This window comes from Numenius arquata, chromosome 1 (assembly GCF_964106895.1).
Source record: "Numenius arquata chromosome 1, bNumArq3.hap1.1, whole genome shotgun sequence".
In the NCBI taxonomy this organism is placed as follows: domain Eukaryota; kingdom Metazoa; phylum Chordata; class Aves; order Charadriiformes; family Scolopacidae; genus Numenius; species Numenius arquata.
This window is the reverse complement of record NC_133576.1, coordinates 119,750,984-119,774,904: the sequence shown is the minus strand read 5'-3', so window position 1 is coordinate 119,774,904 and position 23,921 is coordinate 119,750,984. Positions and strand designations below refer to the sequence as shown.

The following is a 23,921-nucleotide window of genomic DNA, read 5'->3' as shown; positions in this document are numbered from 1 at the left end:
TGGAACTGGGGGGTGTTTCTCATTCTGAGAAACAGCCTCGTGAATTTGGAGGGAGATGTGCCCCAACGCTTATAGATACTGTCACCCGGTCACCTCCCTTCAGCCCGCATCCCTTAACCCCGTTATCGGGGCAGCGGTGCATTTTGGAGCCAGACGTGTGATACTGGCGGTGTCTGCGCTGGCTGTGATAATGTGGTGCCAGCGCCGACGTCTGCTGTCACTGCTGCCTACGCCGGGACAGCGAGGGCTGACAGCAGGAGCCGAGCATTGCCTGTTGATGTGCTTGGTGATGGTGCAGCCACCGCAGATTCACAGCCCAGCCCTTGAGGGGTGTGCTGGCTTCCTATCATTTCATTCAAAGTCATTTTTACGGTTCTTTACCTCTTTCTGTGAGTGCTTTTTTTTTTTTTTCCCCTGGGTCATCTTGTTCTAATTATTTTCCAGGAAATGAGAGCCAATAAAAGAAAGCCTTTCTGTTATGAATACACGTGTATTTTAAAATGTAGTTATTAAATATGTTCCCTAAGCAGAAATAAAAACCAGTCCAGCTTAGGCAAGTAATACCACAATTGGAGTAGCAGTTTGGGCTTTTAAATATATGGATGGTGTTTAAATAATACTTACCATAGGTATAGCTACGCTGGTGTAAAAGATAGCTAATAAGCAGGGCAGGAAGAGAAAGGAAACCCTGCTAAGTTAAGCTCATATATTCTGGTAACTATCCCCGCTTTGGGAATTGCAGCAGTATGAGCTGTCAGAAGAACCGCGCTCTTGCTTACAACAGTTCTCTGTACGAAAACCGTGGCGATAGTGTTTTAATAACACTACCCTTCCCACTAACTTCACATGGGGGCAGCAAGGCATTGCTTTATCAGCAGGGAAACACAGTTTTACCTGAGAAGTGACTTCACCAGCATGAATGTAAAAAACGCAAGGATTTCTGACTCTGAGATAATTTGTTTATAAGTTTAAAAAAACAACCCAAACGACAATACAAACAGGTTTTGTTTTGTTTTTTAATAACTAAGTCCTACAGCTTGGCTTTCAGATGGGAGCTGATTCCATTATTTTATATTCCCAGGAAGAGGAATCTCTACTGATGAAGTGTTAAGCTGCAATATGTGAGTGTACAAACTGCAATAAAATCCAGCTCTTGCGGTAAGCATGGCCTGGCTTTTACATGCCAAGTGATCTAAACGATAGCACCGTGATGATGAAGTCTAGCTTTTCTCTGGGAGAAGTAGGGAGACGACTTCAGGTTATGAGTTTTAACTTGCAATCCTGATATACAACGTTGTGGACACAACTGCAGAGCCAAAGTAATTCCTGAATCCTGATTTTTGAGGTTCCTGATGAGGTTTCAAAATTGTTTAAAAGTAATGATGTAACAGTAGATACGCTACCTAAATATAATGAGAAAGGCACATAAATGCCTGTTTGGCATCCAGGGCTGGGCAACAAAGTGCAGTGTTCCCAAGTAGATAAAATCCATTTGCTGTTGACTAGGCTACCAAGAATGGAACTGAATATCCCAATAGGGAAGAGAAGAAAGCATCCATCCACCATCTAAAGTTTATCTCCAGTGGGTCCAAAGAAAAAGGGGAGAGGATTTGCTGCCAGTTTTGTGTCTCTCTTACCATCACGGAAATGTAGCAAGTTGCAGAGCATGGGTTGGAAGTACAATTGGGAAAGCAAAACATCCCTAGCAGCAAGGGCCACTTGCACACCCAGCAGCTCAGAGTCCCGTCACAGGGCTTTGCTTTCCATAGCTCTAAAGAGGTTCCAGCAAAAACAGATGGAGGTACAGAATAAGGTGAAATAGATGGAGATACGGAATAAAGTGACAGGTCTGTGTTCCTGCTTTATCCGGGGGAGTTTGAAAGATGGACACCCAAGGAAGAGGGAGAGAGACTGTTGTTTCTTACAGCTGTAAGAAACTGTTGTTTCTTACAGCTTCCTCTAGTTTGTCTTCTCTCTTCTCAGGGTTATTCAGCCTGGAGAAAAGAAGGCTGAGGGGGAGACCTTATTGCTCTCTACAACTACCTGAAAGGAGGGTGTAGAGAGGCGGGGGTCGGTCTCTTCTCCCAAGTCACGGGCGACAGGACTAGAGGAAACGGCCTCAAGTTGCACCAGGGGAGGTTCAGGCTGGATATTAGGAAAAATTTTTTCACTGAAAGGGTTATCAGACATTGGAATGGGCTGCCCAGGGAGGTGGTTGAGGCACCATCCCTGGAAGTGTTCAAAAGACAGGTTGACGTGGTGCTGGGAGACATGGTTTAGTGATGGTGTCGCATTTTGTTGTTTTGTGGGTGTTTATTTTTGTCAGTTAGGTTGATGGTTGGACAAGATGATCTTGAAGGTCCCTTCCAACCTAGAAGATTCTGTGATTCTGTGATTCTTTCCTTCCTGTCCAACGTGTCCTGGCACAGCCAGCCCCTGACTGTGAGTGGTTCAGGAGCTCAGACTCAAGGTGGGGTGTCCGTGATTTTCCTCCTGTTGAACTGGGAGCTGTTAAAGATGGAAGGCACGCTTTTGTATTATCCCCCTTTTCCTGCCTTTCCTATTTCTGATGTCTTTTTTTTTGAAGTAGAAGCACTTGTATTTGCAAGGAGTTTTAGCAAATGAGGCCTGAAAACCTAAGGACAGGAAAGCACCGTGCTCTGAAGGCACATAAATACGTCTGAAAAATTCCCATCTCTAGAGGGACTGTAGTAGTAAACCAGCTAAAATGCTTTTGTTATAAGGAGGCTGTCACTGCAGCCACTGAATGCATTTACAAGGTAAGAAGACACCGATCTTACACAGTCACTTAAGCATACGGTGGCAATGATCCCACGGCAGCTTTGCCTGCGGGGATCAGCATCCCGGTCTGGTACCGGCACTGGGAGCTGCGTCACATCTCCGTGCCCAGGTATCGCTCTCACAGGGCCAGTGCAAGGGCTGGATCCTATAGAACCTGTAACGTGCACAGGCAGTTTGCAATTCGGAGTGCTAAAGTGCATCTTCCATATAATTTTTGTCAGTTTGGGACAACTAACCAAAGTAATCTTGACAACTCTTCTTTTCCCTGCTCGGAGTGAGAAGATTTTGTGGGAAACCCAGGACAGGGTGCCAGTTCCGCTGCTGCATGGGACACAGAATGTGGTATTTGCTTCCCTGCGGCCGTGGGAGAAGGGCGGAGGACGCTTCCCCTCAGCCAAAGCAGGAAGCTACGCCTGGTAGCGGCGGGAACCTGGAGACTTTTGGATAAAATACAGCAAGGTGGGAGCAGAGCGGTGCCCCCGGGTGCTGGCGCTCCCGGCCCCGCCGGCGGGCGGGGGGACGCGGTGCCGCCCCGTCGGGGGCCGGGGCGGGGCGGGCGCATGCGCACTGGGCGGCCGCCGCTGCCTATAAGGGCGGGGCGCGGCCGCTCCCCTCACCTCAGTAGCGGCGGCGCCGGACGGGGCGCACGGTAGCGGCGGCGGCTGCTCTTCGGCGGCCGCCGGGCGGGCGGGGGATCGCCCTCCTCCTTCCTCCTCCTCCTCCTCCTGCCTTCGCCCATGGGCGCGGCGCAGGGCATGAGGCGGCGGCGGGAGTCCCCGCAGCGCGGCGGCTGCCTGCCCCGGGGGGCCGGTCGGCGCTGCCCCGCAGTGGGGGGGCTCTGACCCGCCCCGCCCGCCGCCGCCCCCCCTCCGCCCCGGCGGCGCCATGCGGGTCTGGCTGCTGCTGCTGGCGGCGCTGGGCTGGCTGCTGCTGCTGGCGGCGGGGGCCGCGGCCAGCGGCGAGTACTGCCACGGCTGGCTGGACGGGCAGGGGGGCTGGCGGGACGGCTTCCAGTGCCCCGAGCGCTTCGACGGCGGCGACGCCACCATCTGCTGCGGCAGCTGCGCCCTCCGGTACTGCTGCTCCAGCCCCGAGGCGCGCCTGGACCAGGGAGCCTGCGACAACGACCGGCGGCAGGGGGGCGGCGAGGCGGGACGGCCCGGCAAGGACGGCCCCGACGGGGCGGCAGGTGAGGCGGCACCGGCACGGCGGCTGGCCCGGCACCGAGGGGTCTCCCGAGGATCGGTGGCTCTGGGGGAGCTTCCTTGCGTTTGCGGCAAACTTACCGCCCGCTCCTTCCCCTTGTCGCCGGTTGCCTCCACCGATGAATCCGTGGGGCGAAAGGAAGGGAGGTGGGGGGCAGCCGAGCCCTTCTGCAGCTGTTAAACGGGGAAAAGTACCCACGCGTGGATACTTCTCTTTTTCCCTCCCTCTTGTTTGGAAAGTCCAGCCCTGTCTTTTTTAGAAGGGGGTGACACCACCTTCCCACAGCCTTGGACAAGCTGTTTGTCGTGTGCGGCTCTGCCACCACTCTGAGCTGGCTCCTCAGCCCCCTTTGTGCTCCCAATTAAAAAGGGAAGAAAAAAACGAAACCCCATATGAACAAAAAAAAAAAAAAAAAAAAGAAAAGTAACATGACATCTCAAAATTACTTCTGGCTGGTCCCCGCTCTAATTGCGTATCTTCCTCCAGCTCAGATTGCCCCTCGTAGGACTGCTTTTTACAAGGCTGAGTTTCAAGGATAAACTCGGGTCTTTCTACTGCTGTTTAAAAAAAAGCCTCGGTGGCTTCCCAGCACCTTTGCTGCCATCCCCACGTGCTGAATGCACCAGAAGTAGCCTGAAGTGATGTTATAATTAGGGCAGATTTACAAGAGTAAAACTTGCCTGTTACAGTCTGTAGCAAGTGCACGCACCTGCCAAGGAGCTACTGTAGCACCAAGCGCAGAAGTAGAGATAAAATTTATAAGCCTTTTGTCTGGAAAGTGCAACAATACCAGAAGAAAATGGGAGAAATGTGGCCTTTTGGTTAATAACTTGCTGTAATCAGCTGTGCAAGGAGGTACTCTGACTTGAGCGGGCAGATAACCCCTTTTGCAGTTCAGAGAACAAGATATTTTTCTTCATAAGTAATAATTACCACTAAGCAGGTTTGGGAGCCATGGCCCTGTGCTGGCGCAGGTTAACTTGCAGGAGGGGCAGCCGTGTCCCCTGCCCCTGTGCTTGGGGCTGGTCCTTGGCAGTGGCTGCATTTACCCCTGGTCCTGTCCGCAGACCTGCCTTAGTCTCAGGGCTGCCAGGTTTTGGTGGAAATGACAAAGCTCAGGCATATTGTTTGGGAGCGTTCACAAGTGCTAAAGGGAGGCACCTTCCCCCTCGTTATTCCCAGATATATCCTTGTAAATTTTTTACTGAGGTGGAGAAAACAGCTTTTTCCCTTGGAGTGCAGAGCGACCAGAACCCAGGTCCTCCCAACGATGGTTGTTCACCATCCGCCTTGCCAGGCTTCCGATCCCACCACCGAAGCATTGCATGTACTTTCTGCTCCCACCCTCGCTCCTCCTGCTCTTATGTCCCATCTTTAAGCCTCTCAAGGAGGGATGCTGCCCCTCTGCTGGTAATGAAGCTTTAGAGCATGGTGCTATTGCCCCACTGCCCGCCCCCTGGTTTCTCCCCAAACCCGGGGCTGAAGCACGGAGCAGCTGGACACTCATCCCTGGGGCTGCGGGGTGGCAAAGCCCCCCTGACTGCTGCCCAGTCGCTGCCTGGCTGTCCCCCTGCCCCAAGGGTGACAGCAGCCAAAGAGGGCTGGCCATGGGGAGGGATGTGATGTGGCACCAGGGTTTGATCACCCTATGCTCTCAATCCCTGAGCAGAGATCCTACCCCCAAAGTATCTCCCTATGGCACTGCTTTTTCTAGTGGGGTGTACTGGAGACAAGATCTGGTGAGATGTGGAGCGGTGGTTGATTTGGACTAGACCACCATCAACAGGAGCCAGCCATCCTCCCTCAAGGCATGAGCTATGGGCTTTCCTCCCTGCTAACAACTTGAGATGCTTTTGGAAACTCTAGCCGTTGGTTTTAGCAGCCCTTTTCACCCTCCATGTGCAAAATGCTTGGCTGCACACACAGCTTTTAGTGCTCACCCTGCACTGACCTGAGCTGAGGGGATGTGGGCTGGGCTTGGGGGATGGGACCTTCTGCCAGAGCCACTGAGGCTTGTCCTTGTCCCCCAAGTGATGCCTTTTTCCTTGCCATTGCAGTGCCCATCTACGTGCCGTTCCTTATCGTTGGATCTGTATTTGTCGCCTTCATCATCTTGGGGTCGCTGGTGGCAGCTTGCTGCTGCAGATGCCTGCGGCCAAAGCAGGAGCCCCAGCAGAGCCGAGCCCCTGGGGGCACTCGCCTGATGGAGACTATCCCCATGATCCCAAGTGCCAGCACTTCCCGGGGCTCCTCTTCCCGCCAGTCGAGCACCGCTGCCAGCTCCAGCTCCAGTGCCAACTCGGGGGCCAGAGCCCCCCCGACCAGGTCCCAAACCAACTGCTGTTTGCCAGAAGGGACCATGAATAACGTCTACGTCAACATGCCGACGAACTTCTCAGTGCTGAACTGCCAGCAGGCTACCCAGATCGTGCCCCACCAGGGGCAGTACCTGCACCCCCAGTACGTGGGCTACGCCGTGCAGCACGACTCCATGCCCCTCACCACGGTGCCCCCCTTCCTTGACGGTTTGCAAAGTGGCTACAGGCAGATCCAGTCTCCCTACCCGCACACCAACAGCGAACAGAAGATGTACCCGGCTGTGACTGTGTAGCGCTGACACCTTCCTCCCCCTCCCCACCCGACAGATTTTAATATCTAAACTGAACGGAGGAGAAATACTTCCTTGGAATGAAGCTCCCAGGACGTCACTTGTAAATAATTTTGAAAGGCTCGTGCATGTCAGACAGTGTTTATAAACCATTTATTTTCATCGGGGTCCGTTGCCAGAAACTGTAGGATGATATCTCTGAATTAACGTTGCCAGATACGCTCTCATTCCAGTGCATGATTTGCAGCGGGGAAGGATTATGCTGAAAATGCAAATGCATTTCAGATCACTGTACTTGCGAGATAAATGCCGGAGCCATTAAGTGCCCTTCAGGTATGACATGGTCAGAAGTATTTGCCTAATTAATTTGTAGAAAGAGTTTTGTTACACTGTACAAGACCGCAGTACTTAAGAAACCTCTTTTCTCCTCTACCAGCTCCTTAATGACGTTTCCTGTTGCTTTACAGACAATCACAACCGAGAGCCGAACAGTGCAATCCCTGCGGGCCGGGTGCTGGTACCAGCCCCCATGGCTTCTTATGCACCCCTGCTTCGGGGTGAAATGCCACGAAAGGCTGAGTCTTGCAAAGACCAGTTTTCCTTGTCCCTGGTATTTATGTAGGAATTAGAGGAGTGTGAGTTATTCGGCTCTTCCTTCCAGTGCACTTGAAACCCTTCTTGATTTGGTTTTGCCTCAAGATCAGGACCCAGTAGTGGTTTGCACAGACTTTGTTTATCTTTGTGAACTTTTTATTAAAAAACAGGGTACGGGGTGCTCGCTGTTCCTGGCGCTCAGCAAAGCTTTCGGTGCAGCTGAAGCTGCATTTCCAGAGAGAGGCCGTACTGTGACTCCAAACACGCCTGATTTAACCTCACTTCCCATGAAACAGTAAACCCGTGTGAATGTGCACAAAGTTGTCAGCCCTGGGCCCTGCTTGCGATCGAGGCAAAAAAATTAAAACGGAATTTTGTAGAAAAACAGGCTTTATCCCCCCATCAGCCCACTCCGGGTCCCCGGCCCTGCTCCCCTTGGGGGTCACACAAAGCCACCCCAACCTGGGCACGGAGGGGGTTTGAAACCCATCCCCTTTTCTTCTTTCTGCGTGGGGCAGAGGAGTAGGAAGGCACGGCTGTATTTAAAAGCAAGGTAAAAGGCCCAAGCAAAGGATGAAGGTGCTTGTGGCTCCCTGTGATGCTGCGGGGGTCAGGGAGGAGGCAGGATGCTGCGGTGGGGGGAGGGCACTTTGCGCTGGAGCTGCTGTCTCTGTCTTGCTTTGCTTCATCTGGGGGAAAAAATACCTCTCCAGGTTGAAGAGGCAGCAGCGTGCTGGGAATAATCAGACCGTGCTAATTGTAATCTAGCATCCCAGATGCAACAAACTATTTAAGGCTGGTTTTTGTCTCCTAAAAAAAGAAAAAAGTAGTCTCTGCATTTCCATCCATTTGTTCTTCAGCCGGAACACGGCAACAGAGGGCCGAGGGCATATACCAGACCCGGCAATTAGTGCAACCAGACCAGAGCTGATAAAAGGTTTCTTATTGTCTGATACTGTATCAGTATGTAGCAATAACTGTGATACTACTATTTTTTTTGTACCTCTGTTTTTAAATCCCGCCTGGGTGCGGAAGCATTGCCAAATCCAATGGTTTACTCGGAAACGTGCCACACGCAGGCAGTCTGCAGCGGGCGGCAACCGTCTGACCACTGACACGGGAAAATGAATAGGTAATTTATCCCAGACCTGCCATTCCTGGCTGCGATCATCGCCCCTTCAGCGTGTAGGACCCGGACAGAAAGTTTGGTTTAGGGGACCCGGCTCCCCCCAGCCAGGCTGGGTGGCTTCGGTGAGGCAGCGACCGGCTGCTGGAGGCGTTGGGTGACTGCTCTGCTCGGCCCACACGGCTCCGTGGATCTCCGAAGGCAGTGGGTGCAGCAGAGCTGGGTGCTGCCAGGCTTCTGAAGGACCCGAGGTGCACTCGGGTCTCGTGGGGATTTAGGTTTCTGCCTGCCCACGTTGCAGCTTGGTCATGCTGACCTTCCAAAGCTGAGTTGGCATCAGGTGTGGGGGGGCTCGGGTGCCTTCAGCTGCTGGTGGCTTCAGCGGGAGCTGGAGGTGCTTGGCCCCAGGTGAGACCTGGCCTGTCACAGCGTGGCCGGATGACAGGCCCATCCGTGTGTTCCCAACTGTGACCCAAGTCAGCTCTTACCCCCGCCAGCGCACACTGCCTGCCTTGCACATGCTCTGGCAAGGACACCTCCTCTGACCTATGAAATTCAGGTGAATCTCTCTGTATATTGTTTACTTGTTTAAAAAAAAAAAAAAAGAATAAGTTAAATTTAAGTCTGTAGAAATTAATTTACAACTGAAGGCGGAGAAACCTAAGTTGTAATAAAAGGAAGTTTGTGAGATGTGGTGGTTTTTTTTAATGTCATGTACAATAATGTAAAACCAATGTTACCATTTGATATAGCTTTTAAATCTCTGAAAGGGCACTTGCTTTAAAGTGTTTCTTACAAATGAAAAAAAGCCCCCTTTGTTTCTTAATAAATACTTTATGGTGTGACTGGTTTTGTTTGCTTTGTTGTATTGGGGGTTGTTTTTTTTTTTCTCCTTTCAGTTACTACTTTACTTTTCTCTGTCCACGAGAGCACATCAGACCAGCTCAGTTCTCCAGACCCTGGCAAAAAAACAGTTAGGATTTTTGCCTGTGTTTTTGTGGGACAACAGTAAAACCAGGGATTTATGTGGCTGAAGGCTGTGCCCCAGTGGAGTATATCTGAGGGGGCTTGTTTGGAGGGAAGGGGAGCAGGGGGAGGACATCAGCGCTTCAGCTGAGCCGGGGGACCCCTCGTGTCCCAGTGGCCACAAGGATGGCTGGGGAGCAGGATGGGCTGAGCCCATGGCACCATCAGGCTCCCCCTTTCCAAATAACACCAAATACTCTGCAGCAAACGGTGTTTTCAGAGGATTTGGGGTTCGGTTGGGTTCACAATTACCAGCTGAGCATTTCGAGTGTGTAACCGACTAAAGTGGTCGGGCTGTTCCCCCCTCCTTCTGCACAGGGACCCTTCTCTTGTGCAAACTCCATCCTCCTAAGTGAGACAAAACCCAAACCCCTGCCGTGCTCGGGGCATAACTCGGTCTGGGATGAGGCCACTTCACTGTCCCAGTGTTTGCTCCCTCCTGCTACTGGGGATGCTGGCACCGGCGCTGCTGATGCTGCGAGGCCGAGGAGGCGGGCGGCTGGGGGAGCAGAAAGGGCATGGATTGGAAACTGGGCCTTGTCGGAGCTGCATGTTGATGACTCCAATAAATAGGAAAGCTCAGTCTGGAAAAAAAAAAATGTAGCCCTGGTCAGTCTGTACGTAGCACGTCTCAAAATGCCACAGCTTCCTGCTGCCCAGGGGGAGGTGAAGGAGCAGGGCAGGAAGCAGAAAGCTGGCAGGGAAGGAGGGGGGTCAGCCATGGCTTAGAGCAGATGGGTTGAGGTGAGGAACAGGAGAGGCCAATAGTTCGTGTCAAAACGTTTTTTCTCATATTTTTATATGTTTGTTTGTAGTTGGAGTTTGGTGTTTGGGTTTTTTTCCCTTGTTGGAGAGGGGTGAGGTTTTTCCTGCTGCGCATGGTGACTATGGATGGCCTGGGGAAAGAGCATGTGGAAACTTTTGCTGATAAACACTGAGCAAGCACATGTGGGGCTTAGGAAAGCTGCATTTATTTTTTTATAGGCTACAGTGCTAGTTGAGACCAAGGTCTAGATAGTTGTAACTCAGAAGGAATAGTCCCACGTGCAATACAGTAATGGGAGACCCTGGTGCAGTGCGGCTGCGTGGCATTGCCCCATGGCAGCCAGGGACGGGCTGGGACCAGGGACCAGGACAGGCACAGTGGCTCTCAGGTCCTGCCAACGAATGTCCGTCTGTTCCCTAGGAGAGCTGGTCTTCCCCTTTTCTTTATAACGCAAGAACCTAAAAATCCAAGGACTAAAAAAAAAAAATTGCAGCCACATTTCTAAACCTGCTGCATGGCCCGTAAATACATTTTTAGCCTTATATGGCTGTAAGAAGCAATGGAACCGCTCCTGCAGTCACTGCGCCCACCCTGCAGCCCTGGCCCAGTGCTTCCCATGGGGGTCTCCACCGCAGCTCCTACAGCTCAGTGCAGGATGACTCACGGCTCAGGAAACCTGCCCTGAGAGGCCATACGCCTTTCTGCTTGCTTGATTTCATCCCATGACTCAGTCCCATCTTTCCAGACTGCCCTAAACAATTCCTCTATTTTTCCCCTGCTCTTTTACACCCCTTAAATTTATGTTCTCAATCACTTGCACTTTAAAGTGTACGGTGTACTCTTCTGCTGCCTGTTTCTTAATATGTTGGTACTGGCTTAAGGTGCTGAAGTGTTCGGTCCTGTGCCGTGCCAGGGATGCTGTGCACGGTAAGCAGCAACGATGGGGGGGAGGAAGCCAGGAAGAGGTATACAGGCTGGGTTGGTGCTGGTTTGCCCGTAGCGCACACACCAGCATGGTGTTGGTATCCCCAAGGCAGCTGTACCCAATCCCACCAGCTTGGAGCAAGATGGGGGGGGGGGGGGGGGGGGGGGGGGGGGGGTGTGTCCAGCTGACCCACAGTTCCCAAAACACTGGGCCATGGAGGAGATCAGCACCAACCATTGCCAGTGACATGACCACCCCACCCCACGCCCCCCCCTCACAACACACACTTTGAAATGTCTTGCCCCTCAGCCAGGCATGATCAGAGGACAAAGCCTCCCCATTAGCAGGAGGTTTTTGTGCCCCCGTACAGCTGTCACCAGCCATCTCCACGTTTATTAGGGGAAAGTGGAACTTGGTGCAATTAGAGGCTGTTGCTTAAACGCAGCCCATAACAGCACAGGAGAGTGAGCTGGGGTTTGGGTCCCAGCTCAGCACATTAACCTCAGCACCTCCCTTTCAAAATGCCTAATCTGCTGTTCGCTTTCAGTCTTGATGGAGCTCTTCTTTCCCCTCTAGATTTTCTGCTTTCCCGTTCTTTTCCTCCCACTGAAGTTGTTACTAAATATTATTCCCCACATGTATTCCCTCATATTTTTCCAAGCTGAATCTCATTTTATTGCTTCCTGCTCATATTTCTTCCTTCTCTGTAGGTCCCTTTGTATTATTTCTCCGTCCTCAGTGAGGTTTGCAACACTTTCCTGCCCAGGATCACTTGCAAATGGACTGAACAAGTCACTTAAGCCTGTGAATCCTTTCTCTCCTTCCCCATCCGCACAGAATGGAGCCAGTTCAGCGGGATCCTGCCGTCCCTGTGGGTTCACAGTGTCCCCTGTTCTGTAGCAGAGCATTTAATCCCTGTGACAGCATTTCTGTGCAACCTGAATAACACCGGTCACTGGTGCTGTAACAGCCTCCTGTGCCTCAGCGGTGGGGAGCTGCCCACCACGCTGGCCCACGTGGCAAAAAATACCCGTGTAGGCATCACTCGTGGGAAGTTCTCACATGAACCAACACCACAGCATGGCTGCTTTGCACCAGCCAAATGCTATCAGCATTGGCCCATCTGTGGCAAGCCCTGGAGGTGAGGTTGGCATGGGTGCACACCCTCGGTGCCCCAGGGTGGGCCAGCACTCCCACCTCCTGGGCTGGACCCAGCCCTGGGTGCAGCTGGCCTATGGGGAGGCACTACAGCCTGGCACAGGGCTGGCCTCTCTCTCCAGGCTGCAGAGACACCCCTTCCCATCCCAACATTTACTGGTCTTGTAATTTGCCCACATGAATGCTGTCCTATTTGTTTGGCTTAATTTGTTCTTTACATCTGGAAAATCTCAGCAGGCTGACCCCCAGCCTTTTTTCACCTTGCTCATGACCCTGCAGCTCTCACCTTCTCCAGCTCCTCCACGCTGCTTAGTCACAATGTTTTCTCATGGCCTTGTGTCTTCTCCATCTCTTGCTTGTCCCCAAGCCAGCCCTGCACCCCATAGGGAGCTGAGCATTGTGCTGTGGGGACTGCTGAGCCAGACCTCTCGTGGGGGAAGCTGCGCTAGATGGGGGCAGCTGGTTAGTGAGTGGAGGCACAGCATCATTAGGAGACTGTGTGCCCATTTAACAGAGGTGACACCTTCCTGGTTTTCCAAATACTGGGAGCAAGGCGGCAAACATTTAACCAGGCACGGCTGAGAAGCTGCTGGTGTGCCAGAGGCTGAGTATCCACTTACTCCCTAATGTTCAGTAGAAGAAGGGAGAGAAACCTCTCTGGAGTGTAATGTGAATCACAGCTCTCAGATTGCAAGTGCCTCCTGCATTGTACCGGCTGCTGGCTTTGGCAAAAGAAGATTAATTCACTTTTTCTTAATATTTATCAATTTTGCTGGTTATTTCTGATGAGATGAAGCCATGCAGGTGGGTACATGCAGCTCACCAAGGACAGACATCGTTTCCTCACCTTGAACTTTGAAAACAGAATCTTCTGTCATCACAGGCTCTCTTCACCCACTTAGTAGGCTTATAATAACAAAAGTAGAATTCAAATATTCAAGGAAGAGTAGAAATAACATCTTTTCTCCTAAACATGGTAATTCTTCAATTTCAGGTAAGCAATCCCCTTTTTGCTGTTATCAGTTCTTTAGAAAACCTCCAGCCAAATCATGGCAAACAATATTTCAAGCCGAGAAATGTCATTTAATTCAAAAAATGAGTTGCTTTCCATCAAGCCTTCCTTGTGTTTAGTGCTGAAGCAGCTCAGGGCACGGCCCAAACTGATTTGTCTTTGTAGGGTAACTTGAAAACAAAACCAAAAGAGTAGGAAGGCACCACTTTGGCTCCTATCAATGCTATTAAGATGGGGCAAGTGAACATCGTGTCATGTCAGACAGCAGTAATCATAGAATGGTTTGGGTTGGAAGGGACCTTTAAAGGTCATCTAGTCCAACCCCCCCCTGCAATAAGCAGGGACATCTTCAACTAGACCAAGTTGCTCAGAGCCTCGTCCAACCTGACCTTGAATGTTTCCAGGGATGGGGGATCCACAACCTCTCTGGGCAACCTGAGCCAGTGTTTCACCACCCTCATCAAAAAAAATGTCTTCCTTTTATATCTGGTTTAAATCCTCCCTCTTTTAGTTTAAAACCATTATCCCTTGTCCTATTGCACCAGTCCCTGCTAAAACACAGCAATAAAATAAAACTACTTACCTATCTCCCTTCCAAGATATTGAGCAACTTCCTTCACTCAGGTTTGGAAAGCACTTTGAAAGCTGATGGGGACAGGCTGGCAGAGCTTTTGAAGCTGCCGGGCACAGAGCCGAGCTTAGCTGGGCCACAGACTTCCCAGAGCTCGATAGCCCTCTGGCCACTCACACCAGGGCAAGCCTGAGCCATTCCAGGACACCACTCCTCCAAGATGAGGACACCGGCATGTTGTGCAGTCTCCGTTGTGATTTATTACCTGAACAGTAAATATTGGCTTATGCAGCTATTAATTCCCTCAATATTTGCTTTTGAGAGAAAGAATCCCATTGACTTCACACACCAGACAGTCTGCGTGTGAGTCTAGATGTCTCATCATGGGGAAAAAGTGATTCTCAGTTTACACTGATGCAAACTAAAAGCAACCGCTGTAGACCTACTGTGCAGTCAGAATCAGGCTCTCAGTTTAAAAGCTAAAATGCCACCTTCACTATGTGCAGGTGAGTATACACACAGTCATTATGCAGGATTTAATTAACATGTATGATACAGGTACGCAGGTCAAGCTCTGATACCAGGCACATCCAAATGAACTGACACCAGGAGCACATTACCTTTTATTCTAGACAAAAGCCTGTTTTGGCATCCTCATGGGCACGTCCTGCCACAACATGGAGAAAGGAAGGGGGGGACGGGCCACCACAGTTACAAAACCAGCACATCATACAAACCCAACCCACAGCCTCTTTCTTCCAGTTTTCTTTCTCCTGAGGGACTTGGAGATGCTCCTGCTGCCTGTAGTGGTTACCAGCAAGTACCACCAGCTCCACGACATCTGTCAAGACCAACAAGCCAGTCTTGTTTGTTTTACTGCGACAACTGTGCTGGATGTCTGTGACCAGGCTGTAGGTCAGTGCCAGCCAAGCCATCAGATGCAAGGTGGTGTGACTGCTGAGGCTCCTGGACGCTTCACTGCAGGATTTACGTGCCAAAACACATTGAAAGCTTGCAGCTTCATCACTCAAGGGCCTGCTTCATGTGACCCAGCAAGCTCGGTGTCCCCACCACTCCAACAACATGACATCCTCAGGGACAGCACCTAATAATAGCATGGGAAATGCTGAGGGCAACCAGGACCACCTCCTCCACCATCATCCCACTGTCCATCAGGTCAGTATGGCATCAAAAATACAACATGAGCTCCCTCCAACCAAGCTTCCTCATGGCATATGTCCTGGCTGAGGGGGGCCACCACAGCAAGGTCTCACCAGCATGGTTCACCATTCCCCCACCCTGGACACAGGCCACTCACCCTCTGCCCTAGAGCTCCCTCCTCAGCATGGGTAGCCGAGAACCATCAGCGGCTTTCAGTGATGTTTCAAGCCTCATTTCTCTGCAGCCCCATATTTCTTGCCCCTTCCAAGTTTCTGAGGACCCGCAGCACACCAAGAGGCTGGGGGCTGTGCTGGAGGAGAGCTGGTGGAGGTGGCTGGGCGCTCCCAGAAAGGGATTATGTTTCTGAAATCTTCTTGCTTAACATTCCTCAACCAGACCTTTCTCAGTTACACTTTTATTTTTTAATGCTCCCATTTCAGACTTGAAATTAATCTATGGGTTTAGGGACTTTGATTCTCCTTTGGTCTGGTATGAGGCACCAAAGACTGCCGGCAACGCACTTAACAGCTGCTCCAGCAAATATTTGGCTCTGGGACCTGAGCACTAGCCACTCTCACAGCCTTGCCTGTCAAACTGTTAGAGGGAAAGTCTCTGAGGTGATTAGTCAACTAATATATCTAATAAGGGGTTTAAGCAGCAATCCATTATATTTAACAATTCTGAGAACCATTTCCCTCTTAGCGCGCTGCGCACGAGACGACAGCGCAGGGAGCAGCCGGCTAAGCGGTGAGCTCTCCCGCCGCCAACCAAATAAAGCTTATTCAGGTTTATCATCAATTTTACTTTGGCATAATTGATTGCCCAGATGTGTGAGCAGCTTTTACACACAGCAAAGTTCCCGCTGCCTCACGCTTGCGGGCTGGACTCCGCTACGGAGGCCCAGGGAAGGAGCAGGCATTTACCGCAGCACCACAGGGATACACCAGGAGTTCATCGCTGGCTTTTTTATTCCTCTGCAAAGGAAAAGCAGGTACTAGGTCTGGCTTCTGGGATAAAAGCATTCTGAAATGTGCTCAAGCAGTGACTCGTAAAGGGAAGAGGGGAAGTTTGGCTTACACCTCCTTTTTGTTTCCTAATTTAAAAAATCCAGAAGTAATTTGTTGTTTTAAAAAAGTCTCTCCATGCTCTTAAAAGGGGTTCTGCCGGCAATCTGTAAGGAAAAAAAAAACCTTCATACAGTCATAGCACCCTAAGGAGGAAGAGGTTTAGCCAGACTATACATAAATATGCATTTTGTTCCTGATAAAGTCTGTTTAATTCCAGTATCTAATAACATTTGGACCAAAAGATCTCTTTGTTAAAGCTCATACACCTTTTTTACTTTCTACAGGGATCTTATACTGCGTGTTCCCCATGGTCACCAAAAATTAAGGTAAATTTTTTTCTGCAAATTTAACTTCAGCTGTGACTTGATTATCCCCCCCAGCTGGGTGCATAAATGATAGTTCTCTTCAGGAAGGGTGATGCTGCTGTTGCCTGGAATCATCTGCGCCCTGAGATCTCGGCGCCCAGGCTCTCCGTTGTGCCAGCCCCAGCTCCCCAGCGCGAGGGACAAGGTAGCTCTCAGCTCACTATGAAAAAGATATTCATTAAACGGGAAGAACACATTGTGGCAGAGAGGATCACAGCATGTGTCCCCCGGAGCATATGGATGCAGGGCTACTGGGGACATGAGAGCCTTTGTGTGGTGCCTCACGCTATCGGCGTTGCTTGAGGCAAGTGGAGCTTGAGAAGTACTTCTCCAGGCAAGGCAACGGGTGAGAGCCGGGCAGAGTCAGCCGAGCACCATCAGCAGAGAGCGGACGTGATACCCCTGATCAGGCAGGAGAGAGCCTGGCCCTACCCTCAGGATGGTTTGGAGAAAGGCATCTCTTGTGGTCTTGCATCACCTCACATCTTGGTGGACCATCAGACCACTCTCCCCCTGCTAACACAAGGGTCTGCAGGCTCAGCCCACTATTAAAAAAGCCTCCTGCAAATTTAGCTGCCAGAAGGGAGTAAAGGAGATTTTAGGGCTTCGTTTTTCCCTGCTGCGTCTACGTGACTTAGCTGGGACAAGCAATTTCCAAGGTTTATTTTGGTGAAGCCTTGGTGAGATCAAGTGTATCATTTGTAGGAGAATATCTGCCCATCTAGTTTATATAAAAAGATGGGTTCCCCCCCCTAGAGACACCATTCAAACATGAGGTACCTGCTGTAAGCTCACCAGTACTATTACTTTGCCATGCCAGTCTTGTGTTTGGGGCCTGATTTGAGACCCACTAAAGGAACCCAAGCCTTGTCCTTGGGCACTAACAGAAGCAGGTCCTTAAAACATACCCAGAAGTTCATGAAAAAAAATAATATTCCACTCACCAGCTTTGCAGGCCAAATCTCAAACGCATTTAACATTGAACTCTTGCTGCAAAACTTGTGGGGGGAATAAAACAAACAAGCCACGGTCCATTGGATTGCTTTAATAAAAGGTTTATTGGAAATATTTTTGTGCAGACATACAACAGTCAACGATGCTGTTCAAAGCTACAAATTTGCTAAGTTTTCCGAACCTTCTAAAAATACAAGTAAATGACCTTCATTTGTATTCAGTCTGGGAGGGAAACAAACTCCACCGTAATGTGATGCTGTATTTAAACTACCAGAGGACATTAATAGGACGTGAAAATGGTAACACTTCTAGAGGAAAAAACCCACACACCACCGCTGCTCTGCTGGGAGCCAATTAAACATCCCCCCACAGCACTGCTCCTCTCTGCATATCCAGATTAAAACCTCCCCATCTGAAACAATATTTAAGCAATTCGAGTACAGATATGACAGACAAGCGGGCACATGACTTGGCTCGCTGATGAAAAAGATGCTGTTAAAGATCCTGTCACTCAAGCCGCTGAATATTTGACCTCCCAGCGCAATGGGCTGCACTTTGGGGGCAGGAGGAGGGAACAGGGAGAGGTTTTCAAGTCAGATGACTCTTCCAACACACACGTGCCCACAGTCCCAGAGGGCTTGGCTGCCTCATTGCTCTATATTATCTGGAGCCTTTTTTTTTTTTTTTTTTTTAAGAAAAATAGTTGAAAAACAACTTTGAGCAACTTTCCAGTCTAAGAGCTCATGACAGTAAGAACAGCAAGTGCCTGCGTTCCCTTCCTCAATCAAAGCATCAACCAGAAGGGCAAAGGAGAGCGTATGAACTGTCTCTTAAACTCCATGTTTTCTAAGAAACCCTGCAGATGTTTGGAAATCGATTAATTTATGCCAAGACGACATCTGGAACATCTTCGCAGGGAAGCCACCCAGCGAGGTGGTCAGAATTTAAAACAATCACGTCTTTCTGTTAATGTTGGCTTTTTCCCTTGGCTTCATCACTCCGTAATTACAAGGGTGCTGACCTCCCAGCTATGCACAGTGACAGTTTGGCAATATATTAGTCTTTTCTTCATCGTTAAACTTCTGCATGACTGCCCAGAGCTAGGCTTGCCCACACAGAATTTGTCATTTACCCATTTCTCTTTCTCTTTAGTAGCTACAAAGATGCTAAGAGAGAACGATCCCCTCATGGCAGATTTCCGAAGAACTCATCTCACCTTCTTCATACTTAAAGTAAGGCTTTGGAGAAACACCAGCACTCAGCTATTTTACCTTCTGTCCACACCACAAACGAGCAAGCCATGAATCCAAATTAAACAACTCCTTGGCTTCACACTCTATCACAAAAAGTCCCAGGTCCCCAGATTAACAAGCCCCTTCCACCAGCTTGGGGGACAGGAACCTGCCAGGAGCAACACCCAAGGAGAAGTCCCATTAATTTCCTTTGCAAGAGATTCCCTGTCAGGTCTGAAATAATTTCAGTGCTCAACTCCTGTGGGTCCATGAGGCAAACAGCAGCCAGTGAACAGTTTAGCCATCTGTCACAACCCAGAAAACAACCTGCTAGAGCCGAGGGACGCCAAGCAGCGGGGCTTCTGGGGGATACGTTCTCTTTCCCCAAATCCAGGGCTCAGTGCTCTCCCTCCCTTCCCAGAGCTGCAGAAAGGAACCAGAGAAGTAAGCTTTATCACAGCTCTTTAGGGAAGACCGAGGAATCCTTCCCCTCCCTTGCCTTTAACAGTAGCAGAGGTCTTGGCCAAGCTATTTCATTTCCCAGCCCCTTCAGCTCTCCAGACAGCCCACCCGAGAGCACGTTCCCGGCCAGCTAAACCCGGCCAGGCTGCAGGTCACCGAAAAGTGATCACCTTTGGGATTCACTTGTGTGACTGAACAGCACAGGGCACTTTCTGGTTTTCATTTGCAAACAAGGCTCAAAGCCTCCATTAATCTTGCTGCTACGTATGAAAAGGTATGGAAAGAGTTATTCTCTGCACCCACGTAGATTTCTTTTGTTGTCATCTATTGTACTGACCTGTCCTGTGGTCTTCTCCAGATACACAGCTCTGGTCGCAAGCACTGAAGGGTAGTGGAGGCTCTCTTGGGTGTCTGGAGGATAAGGTAAGAGGATCTGAGCTCTCTCCCTCCTGGAGCTATTCAGTTCTGAGAAGTCAGTGTAAACAATAACATAAGACTAGTGAAAATAAAATGTGAACAGGGCTGTGTTAACTGTGTAATCAAACCAAGGAGACTTGTCCCAATGCCACACAGGAGGAGAAACCTCTAAGAAAATAATGTGTATGGTTTCAGCAAACAAAGCACTGAGTCTTTCATGTATGGTACAGAAAATGGATAAAAGCACGCTTCACTCTTTTCTAACAGAAATTGCTTACAGCTCAGCACCAGGAAGAATCAGCTCTAGAAGCCATCCATCTGAAAGCTCAGGTCATGTCAAGGGCCCGACCTCATCAGCACTAACTGGTCATTTCCAAAGAAGCAGGGACTGTGCTCTTGCAGCAGCTTGTTTTACCCCTGCTGCTGCTCGGAGAGTCCCACTGGCCACCGTCTACCATACAAAGACAACAACGTCACCAAGTTAAACTCGGGGGCAGCTCCTCGGGGCTGCCTCTCTCAGCCTGGCTGGAGAGCTGCCCTTCAGGGTGGGATCTGGGACACAGCTCCTGCGCAGAGGGGTTCTGAGCAACAGTGATGTGGCTGCAAATAAGGGACATGCTGAAGAGAAGTGTCACTGCCTGTTCACTCACTCGCCAGGTGAAACATTTGCTCACACAGGGCCTGACTGGTGGGATGGGAATGGGCCATGTACAAGTCCAGTCATCAGATTCATAACCTGACGAGTCTTCATCTCTTGCACGCCTCTCTACCCTGACTGCGGTGACAATTACGAGTTATGGCAAGGGACAACACTTCAATTGAAAACTCTCCCCGTTTGACAGGCACTTTGGCTGTGCCTCTTATAGCTTCTTGTGGGAGAGCCCCAGGGCTGTGCCCAGGGGACCCTGCAGGTACAAGGTAGGGAGAAGGGTCTGAATCCACTTGGTGCTCAGCATCCTTGAGGAGGTGTAGAGCTGCAGCACAGACAGACTCTGGGAGAGATAAGCAAAAGGGTCCTTCCTGATAGGACACATGGAGCCCAACTGTCTAGAGACTGAGGAACATGCATGGTCAGTGCCGTTTCTCAGAAGCAAACTGCTACCCAGATGCATCAGGTACAGTACCGTCATAGCCAAACTGTCCTGCAACCCATCAGGTATTTCATATCAACACCATTTATCATGAGACTCAACAAGACATGAAGAGCTCTCCCTGCAAACTTACTGAAGTTTAAGGCATCGATACTGTGTGATGATCCAAAACTAAGGTAAAATACCCTCAAGTGTCTTAAAACTTGGGAGAAATCTGACAAATCCAAAGTGCTTCTCAGGGGTGAACACCCACTCAAGGGCTGCTCTGCTTCAACCTTGAGCTGTGACGCACAACAGCAAAAGTACAGCCCTCAGAGTATTTAAAAAATGAAATCAAGTCATTATTTATAAAACTGGAGAAGGCAAATAGGGCATCACTAGTCTGCACTGATGACTGGAGGCAATGCAAAACAGTAGATTTGGTGAGTTTGCCCTCAAGGGCAAAATAAGCCTGCAGGACAGGGACACTGTAAAGACCACGTACCTCTCAAGCACTTGAGGCTGCCCACAGAGGGCCAAGCTGCACCCGGTGTGGCCACTGATTATGCCATAGTCCTTCCGTTTCACTTACTCTGGTCCACCTGAACTTTCTCTTATTTATGAGCATTGACTGTCCCCCAGCAAACACACACCAGTAGATGCTGTAAAAATAGTCTTGGTAACAGGAGAGTTCCCTGCAGCATCTGCTCTTAGCTGCTGGCTGAGGCAGGGGAAGAGACTGAGCATTTTTGGTGTGCAGAAAGAGGCGTGTGGTCTACTGAAATGCAGATTAGCGAGGCTTGACTGTTATCTTAATTTACAGCCCATACATTTCATGTTAACTCCACACACGTTTTGAGATACATTAGCAGCTTAGTTTGACTCAAATACTTTTATTGGTTATTCACCATTTCTCCTTGACAAGTTATTACTGACTTCCCATGCTAGCTCCCTACAGCAAGACCTGAAGCCCTGTCAAGGAACAGAAAACGTCAATAGACTTCTCAGCAGTGCTCAGCTCAGGCTCCCGCTCACCAGCTTTAATTTGCTACTAGGCAATCGTTAAAGGAACAGCAGCTTCTATGCAAGCAGCGACTGTGGTGTAACAAAAAGGAGCATCTAGGTTTAATTCAGGAAAACTGCTGCTTCCTTCTGAATATTCAACCCCCCCCCACCCCCCCACTTTGGTCAGTGCAGAGAGCTGCCCAAGAAAACCTTTTCTGCTCAGCCCTAGGTAGTTAAGTCTGGATAGTCAAGCAGAAATCTCCCATTCCTTCTGCTCCGATACCCTGTCTGGTTGATAACACTTTCACACAGCGCTTTCAAAGCTTGCTGTTACTGCTACATGCGTTTGCCTTAACGAACAAGGAACTCTGTTGGTGCAGAGCAGCTGCCCTTCTCCTTTTGCTAACGCACCACCGGAACACACCTCATCACTGTTCACCAAGACAAGCAACTCCAACAGCCAGGCTACAGCGTATTACAATACATTAATTCCTGTAATGACTCCAAAGAACAAGAAGAATGCCAGGTCTTGACCTGGGTGGGCTCTACAGGATTAACTCAGCTAGAGATTAAGGCCTTACAGTGATGATAAAGTCTGACCCACCAGCCCTAGTGTCACATACTGTATAGCCCTGTGACAAACCCCATGTGTAATTCCCATTGAGCTGACATCCAACACACGCACCTCAATCTAAGCCACTATTCACTCTAGGGAGGTTTTGTGTTTGTGACACACACTGACCTCAATTTACAGAGAGGTCAAAATGATACAGCCCATAGTCTGCACTAATAAAATAAATCACATTAGATGACAGCTGCTCCTCCCCAGCATCTCTCATTATGTTCTGTAAAACTTTGTTGTACTAAGTTAAGAACAGGAAAGACTCCAGGATCCTTTCCGTTCTCTGCTCAACACACTTACTTGCCTTTCTTCATTATTCAGAGGGGTTCTTTTCAGTATCCTCATGAAAAGCCTCCAAACTGTTTACATACCAATGTTTAGTGTGTGGCTTAGAATACAAAGACTAAGCTGATCTCGCTTTGTCTCGGTGGGAAGTTAATTTTCCTTATGTTGTTACAAAAGGAAGAAACAATTAGCAGTTTTGAGGACAGGCTTACACCACACATTTCCTAAATAGATTTTGTTTCTAAATAAAAGAAAGTGTTTAACAGGTTAGATCAGCATTAAGATTTAAAAGCTCCTGGGATCAGGTTTAGCCTCCCCTTATTTATTCTCTCCACTAGCATTCGTGCCTTTAAACAAAATTCATCTCCCAGAAAATATATACACCCCCACTTGGCCCCTTGACATTCATGCCTATGGCAAAATTATTTGCACGTTTCCCTTATTGCATAATTGTCTCATTAGCACTGCAGAAGGAAGGTGATGACTTTTCCCTCTGTGCCATCAGCCTACTCCAAGAGCAATGCTGCCTAGCGCTGCAGGAGCAAAAGTTGCTTTTTAACGTGGTAGGGGACTCCGAGCCTCCTAGGTGGCACTGGGAATTAACTGTGACACTTGAGTGCTGGCATTTACTCACAACCCTTCAGGAAGAAGCAGCCAGTGGGCCAGGTTGGCGTTTTCCTTTTCCTTGCTAAACATAAATATTCATATTCAAATTGCTTTCGGATATATTTAAATCAATAAAAAGTTCTGGATGATGGTCAATAGGGCAAAAAACAGCGCCAAGTTTTTAAATGCACAGATGTAGTATATACATTAACCATGAAACCTGGCTAAAACACAGCAGTATTTACTTTATGCTATTCAGAAACGTGGCTTGGCGACTAAAATTAATAGAACTTGTCTGGAGGACAGCATAAGCTTTCTAAGAGCTCTTTCAGCTTTAACTTATGCCCCAGTTTTTGCTTTTTTTTCAAAATTCCAATCTATGCAGCAGCACGCCTGTCCTACTGGCACAGTGAGGCTGTGGAGCCAGCATTTCTTCCAGGGCTCATGGGTCCAAGTGTGTCTGGAAGCTTGTTGATGGATCAGATCTAGAAGAGGGGCTGGTTTGGCCAATGAAACAAACTGCAGGTCTCCTCTTCAAAATACCCAGCTCGGTGTGTGTACGCACACGTGTGTAAACCCTTCCTAACTTTCCTTCTATCCTACCTGCTCAGGGGAATGCTTCCTTAGGGTTACGGTACCAGCTTCCCGTATGGATGCACATCATCTTCCTCAACATCTGACAAGACTGTACCTTTTAAGTTCTCACTGTTTTAAGTTCTATTGTTAAAGTGGGAACAGGATCATGGAGGGAAATCCCAGGCTACATTTGAAGTGCACGTCCAAGTACAATCGGCAGAGTTACCAGGAGGCACCTACTTGAGTTCATCTTTGTGCACAATGTCATGCACTCAGGACAACTGCCCTGCTGAAGTCTCCGACCT

At 49.5% G+C, this 23,921-nt stretch overlaps 1 protein-coding gene across 1 annotated transcript; it reads left to right on the top strand.

Annotated features, from left to right (window-relative positions):
* The first annotated feature begins 3,687 nt into the window (after window positions 1-3,687).
* On the top strand, window positions 3,688-9,176 carry SHISA2 (shisa family member 2). Its single transcript, XM_074150104.1, has 3 exons — window positions 3,688-3,991; window positions 6,066-6,949; window positions 7,084-9,176. The coding sequence occupies exons 1-2, from the start codon at window positions 3,688-3,690 to the stop codon at window positions 6,617-6,619; spliced, it is 858 nt and encodes a 285-aa protein (XP_074006205.1). The 3' UTR covers window positions 6,620-6,949; window positions 7,084-9,176.
* The last annotated feature ends 14,745 nt before the right edge of the window (window positions 9,177-23,921 follow it).

Coding starts and splice junctions, on each gene's coding strand:
- SHISA2 (XM_074150104.1), top strand. CDS start 3,688: ATGCGGGTCTGGCTGCTGCTGCTGGCGGCGCTGGGCTGGCTGCTGCTG. Junction 3,992..6,065: donor CGGCCCCGACGGGGCGGCAG/GTGAGGCGGCAC, acceptor TTGCCATTGCAG/TGCCCATCTACGTGCCGTTC.